At 44.4% G+C, this 11338-nt stretch overlaps 1 protein-coding gene across 1 annotated transcript; it reads right to left on the bottom strand.

The window, feature by feature from the left end:
• Window positions 1–333: 333 nt before the first annotated feature.
• LOC146206084 (uncharacterized) lies at window positions 334–11003 on the bottom strand. Its single transcript, XM_084590732.1, has 3 exons — window positions 10771–11003; window positions 7880–8015; window positions 334–3077 (listed from the first exon to the last, which is right to left on the bottom strand). Exons 1-3 carry the CDS (start codon window positions 10973–10975, stop codon window positions 2906–2908), a joined length of 513 nt encoding a protein of 170 aa, XP_084446858.1. The 5' UTR covers window positions 10976–11003; the 3' UTR covers window positions 334–2905.
• Window positions 11004–11338: the final 335 nt, after the last annotated feature.

Raw genomic sequence — 11338 nt, forward strand, 5'->3', positions numbered from 1 at the left:
ATCTGAAAAGGGAATTGGGTTAACTTGCGTGGGATGAGCGCCGAACCCTGCAACCTTCGTACTGCGACACGGGAACGCTACCCACATGTAGACGACGAAGGCTCGTATAGGTTCAAGATGGCTAAAGGCGGACCTAGCGAATGCGCGATGGGAACGGAAGAGACGCGATGATGCAGTAGCGTTGAGTTCTTAAAGGCGAAACCTAAGTTATGGTGGTAACAATCGACCGAAACTCGGTCAACCAAAATTTTACGACGTTGGTGCAATAAGCGCTCGCTGAAGCCCGCTCTTGTTGCACAAGAATAAATTTCGCGAACAAGCAATGGTATAAATTTTTATTGCGTGTTACTTTTGTACATTCAGTTGCACTTGTGTTACATGCGTGCGCAACTATAGTGCACCTCGAAAGACAGCGCGCCTTATGAGAATTTATTTGTGTTGTTCTCCAGATGTGGTATGAGCTATTGGCTTTTCCCAATGCAACGGGTCACATAATTTTCTTGAATTCCGTTTATTTTTCTCGTGGCCGAACAGCGCCCAAGGTGTGTACTCATATAATAAATAACACCGAAACTAACCAATTTAAAATTACAAATAAAAAGGATTGCCTTATTGAAGTTAACGCTAAACTGAAACTGCTAAGTTATTTGAAAACAAAGTAACATGATTTAAGGTAATTTATAACGCTGGCATGATAGGAAAGGCGCCACCTTTCGGTCGTCTATGTAACGGGATATAAACGCTGAAGATCCTGTGTGGACACAGGGAGCAAGGTCAATGCACTCAATATGCAAACATATCCTTGCCGACAGCAAGCCTCAGTTGTGGCAGCACGCCGGATTAACTTTGTACGTGTGTGTGCGTGTGTGCTTGGTGTGCCACCTCTCAGGGGAAAAGAAAGAATAGTCCACCAAGACGTCTCATGGCTGCAAGCGACGAACTTGAAGCCTTGAGACAATCTCGTGGTACCCGACGTATTTTATTTAACTACCATGTTTTAAGTTCGAACCGTTCATGAAGAGCTAAACCCTTCGTTGTCCCACCTAATTTAAACACAAAATGATTCATCTATGACTGATAAGAGCCAACTGGCGCTGAAGTTAAGCGTGCAATGACCATGCTATTCGGTAAGGAGTCTCTTTTGTTGCTTACAGAGGCTTTTCCCGCTCAGGGAGGTGTAGTAATAAGCGTCGTACGCTCAGTGCGTTCACACTCTTAATTCGTAAATACTTTGTGGTCACTTAGCTTAACACGTAAGAACCACATATTTCTTTTCAACGCAAGTTCCTTGTGCTGCTTTCTTCCAGCGTCTGCTCGAACGCTGCGAACAGAAGAAACAACAGAGAAAACATCGGTGCACATTTTCTGTTGTGAAATTAAAGTTCTAATGATTTTAAGACGCCGGCAGTGCTGGCTTCCTTATTTACACAGGCGAACGGCATGATTCCTTCGCAGAATGGCCCCATATGACGAAGAGTGAGTGAGGAAGGAGAGGCCCCGCCTCTCCCATCTGGCTCTCATCAAGCGCCGCGTTCGCGTCAATACACGATAGCTCCCCGTACTTGACATTTAGCAAGGGAGCCTCTTCGAGCGCTGCAATTACCTGTGCGCCTGGAACCGCCTGTAGCCCTGACTGAAGGCTTTATCCTGGCTTATAACTCTTCCTTGGACCGCGAGGAGTGCTTGCAGTGGTGCTAGCGATGGGGAAGATTCGAATTCAAACATGTATTGTTTGGCGCAAATTATTGATACCAGAAAAGCACGTGCAAATTAGTACTTCTAGCGACTTCTCTCATTATTAGCGCATTAGTGAGAACATGAAGCGCGAATTAAGCCCATGCTTAGTGCGATATTATGACCCAGTGAAGACTGACGATGTTAAAGCACAGTTCTGCTTTCAAACTAATTGTATTGCATCTCAAGGAGAATATAAAGCTCCTATAACAACATCGCAAGGTTTTCCAACTGCCTTTGATATGTTTTTATCGGGAGTCTGTTGATTAACATCTTCTACCGGGAAAGGAAGATGCTTTTCGCAGTGCTGTAGACTACCATGCAAGCACGAAGGGATACAGATCGTGGTCGTGCTATTAAGGCTGACTCTCTGTCAGAAACTCATGGACAGCAAGCTGAGCTCATAGCTTAATAACTATCTAAGTGTCAGCTAGGAGTCTTATCAGCATGAAATGACAATGTTATTGCAACGAACAACGCAGAAATTTAAAAAAGAATCTCCTCAATCTTAACGCAAGCCGTGAATTTCCATGAACTAGCTTCATTCATCCCAATGGAGGGGAGAGACAAGAAAACTGAAAGGCTGTTCTCCAGGCTGGGGCCGCGAACCACCTGTTCAGTTGCGCAGCAGATGGCTCACACTTCATCCTTAAGTAACTTCACATGAACGCTTCGGCAGTGATTTGCTTCGAGTTAACATGATGTGGACCATCATGAACGAACATTTCAAGAGGTGAAAGGAGATCAATGTGAAGGTAGTGTGGTAAAACGGCCCCAAGAAAGGAAGAAGTGCCATTTCATCAGTTCTTATGCAAATTAATAACAGCGGCGCAGCTACAACAGAGTTCCCCTCTGCCTGACAAGGACGCAGGTGGGAACGCGAAGAGTCTTAGCACCCACGTGTAAGGCAGCGCCTGGTGTTCTTTTCGTCTCGCACTCGCTAGATCAACGAAAAGGTCTGGTATATCCGGCGAGCGTTCGGGTAAGCTCTGGACTCACAAAATTCTCCTTCCTTTCTTTCTTCAGGAATGGACGCGAGCTGGCATCGCTACAGCGGGCCCGCCCCCGCGTTACGGGGCACCCGTTGAGGAGGCGCTCGCGCGCACAGGCGGCGGCGGCGGCGACGACGAGGGGGAGATCCCAGTCGCGTCGCATCTTTACTGCCGCCGGCTCAGGCCACGTTCGATCGAATGTTCTCAATTCGGTCCCTCTGTCCCGGGCAGAACTTGCAGCGCAGCGAGCGGCCCTCGAAGATCTGCACGTCTTTCCTCTTGCAGTAGATGATGACAGCGAGGAGGAGCAGGAAGCCGAGCAAGCCGCCCCAGAGTAGCAACTGCTCTTGTCTGCGAAGAGAACAAAAGCAGCCGCGCAACAACGCACAATGAACCGATGGGCGTGCTTATCGACTCGTCGCGTTCGCAAATGAACGCGAAAGCAAGCGCGGCACTGTTCGGCAGGGATCCCCGCCGAGGAGGGAAGGGAAACGGCGGTCCTCTTCCTTTTCGCCCCTGTGCCCTTTCGTCGTGTATTCGCCTGTGCGAATGCGACGCTGCGCGGATGTAAGCTTACTTTTGCTGGCATCTCGAGAGGCCCCGAAGGAAGAAGTGGTATTCGCGTGGGCCCCTTTTCACTTCTCGGGGGAAAATAATAAACTCAGTCGAGGCCGATGAACGGCACTGCAGCGCTGCGCTTATAAGTGGTACTATAATGATTTTACTGTGCGGCCACTTATATATTTCCAGGATGATATGCGCATGCACGCGCGGGCGCACCCATTAGCGCGGTCGCACTCACTAGCGCGGTCGCACTCTATTATGTTCATAGTGTGTTTCTTAGTTTTGTTTTGTTTTGTTACTAGAGAGGGGAATGCTAGTGACAAAATAATCGCCATTCGCGAAGTTTTTACAAGAGCGCCTAATTGTGAATTATACGAGTAACTTAACAAAAAGAGCAAACAATGCCACTCGCGAGATTTCTGCGCTGACTAGCAATTTCATAGTAAATTCGTTGAAACTAGCCATTTCAACATGATCGAACAAGGCTCAAATCCTTTTTGCTATGACATCAAACACATCAATTAAGAATACACGCAACATCACCACCTCATTCTCATCGCCGAAGCCCCGCTTAGTGCGTTGTGACGTCAGTTTGAGAATGTTCCGAAGTCAATAGCCTCCACTTGGTTGGCAACCAAACGTGGCAGTAGATGAAAGGTGTTAGGGTTCAACAACTCCGTTGATAACAAACAAGCGCTTTAAACTGTTCGGCCATATCACCATGTTGTTCCGAAGATTTAGCTCTGCAGGGTATCAACGCTGAACAGTCTAATTGTATCACGCTTCTTGAAACGACCATTTCGCTCACAGCGCACAAAGACCGGATGAACGAAAGAAGGGTGAACGATATGATTCCGTACTAAATCACCCAAATGCCTGCTTTGCGCTAGACTCAACAAGCGTTCAAACATTTTTGTCGTTACTATTCCGAAATGAAGATCGAACAAGTGAATTCACCCGAGAGTTCCATGAGGTATAAAGCAGTAGAGCTCGTGACACAATGTTTATTCGCTCGTGCAAGTTATGCGGTGCAAGAGGCAATGTGCAAAATTAAGAACGTGCAAATATTTTCCAACAATCGCATACAGCTACGATGTAGCAAAACCCTTCAAGCAAATATTTAATTTTTGTTGCACCTCAACTATGCAAGACGACGCGATAATTTGGTTTTTATTAATGCTTAGAGAGGAAACCACAGACAACTTATTTTACCAAAACGAAATTTTCATTGCAGTTTTTTCCCCCTTTCCGGCTCCATGAACGTACGAACCGAGAAGCATCGATTTCTTTTTTTAATATAACTCTTCATAGAGGTGTGAAAAAAGGTCGAGTACCAAGACATGGAAGTTTTAAATCCTTAATCGGGATTACAGCTGAGATTACGGATGCATCAGGTTACAGAAAACATTTTACTTTGGTACGAAAAATGTAAAAGCCGCTTTCTTCATATGGCCAAACACAAGCCAACGTCACTGCTCCCAGCGTGGAACAGTCTTCGAGCACGTACCTGCGGGGAAGTCCCGAAATATGCGCCCATTAGATGAAGCGATGAGAGGTCCATTTTTGGGCGTTTCGAACTAGACAAGTCCAAAACCCTCACAAACATGCCGTCTGGACCGGAACACGTACATTTTGGCCTGGTCCAATATAATGTTTCATGCACCTGCACACATATTTCGGTAGGATAGACCCTAAATGATTGTATCAATATGTACTACGTGGTTTATGTCGTATAGTGTTTGACGTCCCTGACTCGGGCTATAAAAAAAACACCATAGTGGAGAGCTCCAGAAATGTTACCACATGGCGGATTCTTTACTATGCACTTCCGTCTCACAGTACACAGAGTCTTTCTTTTCTCCTCTATCGAAAAGCGGCTGCCGCAGTTGGGATCTAACTCGCATCCTTCGTGTCAGCAGAGCGCATCAACCGCTGAGCCACCACGGCGAGGCATCAATATTCCCGTAAGTTACCTTCAGGAGAACAAGAAAGGTTACTTTGTCCTATATCACACGGTCCAGGTAGATCAACATCATATGACAACGAAACCGTTAACCCTAACTAGCTGCATGAAGCGTGCAGCTTCTGTAGCGTTAGCAGCACTGGCCGAGGTTGAGCAGTTTGGCAGAGGTATCAGTGGGGATATATATATATATATATATATATATATTTATATATATATATATATATATATATATATATATATATATATATATATATATATATATATATATATATATATATATATATATATATATATATATATATATATATATATATATATATATATATATATATATATATATATATATATATATATATAGGGAGGGGGTTGAAGCTCGATTGGGTCCGGTAGGGCATAGACTTAGGTGACACACGGTAGAAAAAACAACACTTTATTCCGACGTTTCGGCCGGGGTACACACGGTAGAAAAAACAACACTTTATTCCGACGTTTCGGCCGGGGACCCCGGCCGAAACGTCGGAATAAAGTGTTGTTTTTTCTACCGTGTGTCACCTACTTTAAGTCTATATATATATATATATATATATATATATATATATATATATATATATATATATATATATATTCGCTCAAACCACGACTGAGAGCACCACAATCGCGGCGCACAAATGCACTAGTCACGTGGTATTATTTGTATTTCGCGGGCTTTCTTCTGAGCCCGGAAAAAAAAAGATACACGTGAGACTTTCTTTGTCGCAATTAATGAAAAAGGGGTTTCTGAAGGTGCTCTACAACTTTCCAATTCACATTTTTGGTCTAAAGTCGATATTTAATAAATTAGAAAAGTTAACATAATTAGCTAATTAAGTAATTGCAAAACAAAAAATTGCCTGTAGTGCGCAAGGAGGCTGGCAGTTGAATGCAAATGGTTTCACTGACCTACCTCAAATGTATTATTTTGTATCCCTTGGTTCAAGTTAGCTGGGACACCCGATATATGTCTATACCACACTGGCAAACGCCCCGCTATATTGCTTCTCAGCGGCCCAGAAGAGCGGAGAAATTGGCGGTTGAACGTACGAAGAACGAACATACGAAGGCTAAACGTGCTGGGAAAGCTAAGAATAACTAGCTGAACTTTAGCTAACGCTACGTATATCCTAGCTGGCATAGCCGGGCTAAGCCACTGCCAATTTTTTTTTTTTTTTTAAGACAAAATACTTCGAGATATGGCCTTGCTCCACTCTATCTTCGTTGGTTGATTGTTTTCGTACACTGATACCTTCGTTCGCTGTTCATCTCTTAGTGGCTGTTCGCCAGGCAAAGTAAGCACATAAATACACCATGTTTTGTCATTCACGCAGGGCGTTCCTCGCCACAAAACAACGCCTGTCGTTACTTATGCAGCGAGAGGCGTTGTTTTGCGTTTATGACGTGCCACAACAACAGTGTGTCGGCTCGTTTTCGCGGCACAGTTCTGGTGCAAAAGTGAACCTAAACTCTGCTATTCAGACATGTCATGAGAGTAAAGCGACTCATTGCACCGTGCATAAGGCATACTCTGTGAGTCTCTAAACGGCCCCAATATTCACTTCCTGGAATATTGAAGTCATTCCAATCTTCTTTACCGTGGGCGACGGCTCCACGTTGCAGCAGAGAAACAAATTGATTTCTTAACTGTAAATAATTGTAAATAATATTAATCTTGCTGCGTTAGCAGCATAGGCCTCTTCCGGTGAAAGATCGGTGGCCTACGTTTCTGTTTTGAAATCCCTCCCCTCAGCACCTCGATCGCTTCTAAGCATTCCGGGTTCATTCTGGTCATCCTACTGGCGCGCAAAGTGCCTGCTTCGAGGCGTCCTCCGGTGGGTAAACCTCGAGCCATTCGTGGGAAAATGCTTCTGCAACCTACAAGCACCCACCCCTTTCACTTTCGAGAAGACCCCGCGCCCACTCAATCATGTCTACCCACCTACCACCTCCAACCACAAGAAGCTCTCGTCGACATCAAATTCAGAGGAGCAGTGGGAACCGCCGTCGAAATTTGCATGGGTGAGAGTACTGGGAGAAAGTCACGCAGCTGTCGCACTGCGCGAGTTGGCCATGCTTCGATGCAATCGGTTAACAGGACACTGGGGAGAAACTGAGGTTGGCCTGTATCGACATTACTGCGTTTGTTGACAAATAAACTACTTCCGGCAAACGCGTAAACTTTTAGTCAATAAAAAGTGAAAAAAAAAAACGATTAATATAGAAGGTCCGCCACCCCCGTTCGCTTTCGCAAGGAAACTGAGATACGGCAATGTATATTCTTGAACGTGAATCCTTGAGGCTAGGCATCACCACAATTTACTTCCAAATGATGATCACTGAATTATTTTAGCTGTGGATGTCACTAATTCAGATGACGTAGCCAAGAATTTTGACATAATTTTTTTGAAATCTAATACAATAAATGGTTCTTTTTTTCTACCCGATGTAGTTTTTCGCAGCCTGCCATTCGGCTCAACTGTTTATAACGTTTTTTGTCACGAAAACGTCTTCAAGAAATCGACTTTTTCTCGCCCCGGACAGGGAGCGCAGTACTGCGTCAAGTTAATAATGAGTCAGCAAACAAACCTACATTATTTCAGACTTGGGCTTCTTTGCGCAGCAGGAGTGCTTGCCATATTCAGTGCAGCAGTCGGAGTTCACACACTGGTAGACGTTGCTCGGGTCAAACCAGCCTTTCTCTTTATCAATCAAACAGTCCTTCTTGGCTGAAAAAAAAAAAAAAATGAGAGCGGAAAACATATGGCTAAAGTAGGGAACCCCATAAGGGGTGAAAAACATGCCAGTCTCAGCCACACCTCTCCTAGCAAGCAGAAGTCGATACTTAATGTAACAATAATTCAGGTCCGTCTAATTACGGATGATGATGATGATGATGAAACAAATATATTCTCTCGATAAATCTCCTTCATTTAGTTCGAGATGTTCCAGTCTTATCAACTACGTCAGGTACGCATAACCATACTTATGAACCTCGAACAAGCATGGCGTGGTGTGTCGGGTTTTATGGCACATAGGCAGCGAAAGGCTATCATGCAGCAAAAAAATGTTAAGAAGCCTGTCTGTTGCATTTAATGAATTACAATTTATCAAATCAGTAGTTTGTTTACTCCTTCTCTTCTTTTAGAAGCCTAAATAGTATATCAAATCAACAAGGGTATTTTCCCTACTTGTAAAGTTGCATGAAAAGAGATGTGTTCATTGGAAAAAGCAATAGAATGTCTTTTCCTCGGTGTATAAGATATTGTGCCCGAGAATAAGGAATGACTTACTGTGAGCCAGCATCCACGTTCTTAACAATGACGTTTCTCTTGTTCTATGAGTAAGAAATTATATTTCGTGTGTGCTTTCAATGTAAAGGCGGCACAAAATTGCTCTGACAATTACGCTGAATACGCGCCACTATTTAAAATCAAATGTTTTAACGCAATTGCAATGCTTTTGTGCAATGTTTTAACATCAGCGCATACATCATTATTACAGACCTATATTCTGCGCTAATCTTCTTACGTGAAAAGGTGCACTCAAATTTTTTCAAGTGTGCTTTATGTTTTCACTGGATTTCTTTTCGCAAGCGACAAAAATAGCAGTTGTGGCTTGACCGCGCCACGTTGTATATTCAAGAACGTGCTAGGATCTAAAAAAAAAAAAAAAATGGGGTAATGCCAGAGAAAAGTGTAATTTTGCCGCAGATACAGTTTTGAGGCTTTTATATTTTGGGCATTTTCTCGATGAACAGCGCAGAAAAGGCACGGACGAAGAACTGGCACGGCCGGCACAGTTCTTTATACGCATATATTCTACGCTGTTTTGCCGACCGTCAACTACCGACAAGCCCCGAAATCCAGTTAACAGACTTTGCAACATGCTCACGAAATTCGATTATAAGCCAAATTTATAGCTTCGTATCGCTGAATAAAATCTTCTAAAATAAATATTAAAAAGATCAATAAGACATGTGCAGTACGAAATATAGAAAACCAAAAAGCAATTCGCGTGATTTGGAGAGACTACACATGCACTTTACTCGCTATAACGCAAACATATCATATACGTCGGGCAAGGCTCAAGACCACTCCTCGCGACACGCGCTGGAACAAATTACAGACGTGCGCTTTCCGCAGAATAAAATTTTCTAACGCATACACTCTCCTTAGGTGCAGCACTGGCAGCTAGAAAGACGTGTCGTGCGGAAAGACGTGTTCAGTACAGACGGTTGTGATTCTGCAATGGCTAATTGATGAGCTAGTTGACGCGACACTGAGAAAGCACAGCACAAACTACAAGTACGCAGGGAAGAATCCACTGACAAGCGCTAATCTGAGGTCTCTTCTTCATGTCCTTCTCTGGGATGTGTTGTCGTGACTGTGATTCGCCACTAATTGCCTCTTAACGTCTAGGCATTTGCGTCAATGTACCGAAAAGTGAACCTAGAAGTGATAGCCGTGTTTCGGAAGTAAATGCTACGGTTGTTGATTTTGAGCGTATATTAACACAATGCTGGAACCTAACTATATAAAGCCTCCAAAATCATCTAGTTACTAGCGTAAGCAGCACGCTTGCCACCTGATTTCATGACAATTTGAGGGAGATTAAAAATTTCGTCCTGGTTTAAAATGCAGTAAGCTGTCTATGTCCGTTCGTTATCGATCATCAAGCTGATTTGGATTTTGAGTATCTAATCTAATCTAAAAACATTATATTATTTTAATATTTAACATATCTAATATTTAATTACACATGTAAATACCTAATATCTCATTTTTACTTTGGCTCCGTGCCAATACAATAGGCCCCAAAACGCGGTGTAGCTAGAACATGTAGCCTACTCCTGGTCTGTTGTCCCCTTCATTTCATAATTAACAGAAGTGTATTTTTTATTAGCAGTATCACCCTTTTTTTATGTATTATGCACACATCTGGCACACTTAAAAAATTCAAGGTTAAAAATAAACTTCAAACATCGATATAGTAAACTCACTGTGGGTGCAGGATCAAACTATTCATGAACATATGATTACATTGTTTGAAACCGAAGAGAAAAGATAAAAAAACATCATAAATACTTGCGTATCCACGCGTCCGCATCATGCGATAGAACTCTCCCTCGACTATGTGTATACAGGGCCTCTTTTCAGCTGTACGCAGTGGACTCAGCCGAAGACCTGAAACACTAGCGGCTGCTTTGCGGGAGGCACGCAGGCTGCATATATAGAAAACCGATATCCATGTTCCCTGAGTGACCAAGTAACGAATGCGTACTCGAATAATCAGCATGCGATTTTTAATAATTGGTGAAACCCGTTTAACAGCGTGTAGCCAGGTCATGACGACTCAAATTTAAACTCTGATGAATGGCTCGAGGACAAGCGCACAAGGACCCACGCAAAATGCAACGTCACTGTCTGTCTTGCGAGTGTACAAAGATAGTGGGGAAGACAAAGAAGGGGAATCCGCACTCACCAGCGTGAGTAGTGCAGGCAAACGTGGACAGCCACAGCGCGACCAGCGCCGATGGCAACCACCGGTAGCGGCAGCGATCCGCCGGCATTCTCGGACGCGTCTTTACGCTCAAAGCTGTGCGTGCGGCCGGGTTGCGTGGTGGGCCACCTGTACGACAAACAATGGTGCGCGGCCCGGGGCTGACCACGGCGTAGGCTGGAGCCATCGCGCGGCAGTTCCTCCGTCATGGTCTGCGGAACAGAGGTGTTTGGTAGCACCGTCGTTATGGGAACCGCTGCCGAAGCGAAGCGCAAACGGCGATGTAACGCGCCGCAGGCCAAAAACAGTGGAAGATAACGAATGCCGCGGTCTACTTGGGATTCTCTGGAACGGGTCACAGCGTTAGCGGGCTTGACCGCGGGCCAACACGTACTACTACGGGGCCACACGAGCCGGCGCAGCGGGCGCGTCAAGGGCCGCTGTTGGCGTTCCTGAAAATGGAAAGGAAATAGCAAAAAAAGAAAACGAATTCATATGAAAGCTTTATTCGGTAATTGAGGCCAGCCGTTGTAGCTGTACACTGTTGCGT

This window comes from Amblyomma maculatum, chromosome 1 (assembly GCF_055883805.1).
Source record: "Amblyomma maculatum isolate TAMU_Amacu chromosome 1, ASM5588380v1, whole genome shotgun sequence".
NCBI lineage: Eukaryota > Metazoa > Arthropoda > Arachnida > Ixodida > Ixodidae > Amblyomma > Amblyomma maculatum.

What these genes read in the sequence shown, in the direction of transcription:
- LOC146206084 (XM_084590732.1), bottom strand. Translation starts at nt 10,975, where the DNA reads ATGGCTCCAGCCTACGCCGTGGTCAGCCCCGGGCCGCGCACCATTGTT. An exon ending in TGCCTGCACTACTCACGCTG is followed by an intron (nt 8,016 to 10,770) that starts GTGAGTGCGGAT and finishes TTTTTTTTTCAG; the next exon opens with CCAAGAAGGACTGTTTGATT. An exon ending in AAGCCCAAGTCTGAAATAAT is followed by an intron (nt 3,078 to 7,879) that starts GTAGGTTTGTTT and finishes TTCTCTTCGCAG; the next exon opens with ACAAGAGCAGTTGCTACTCT.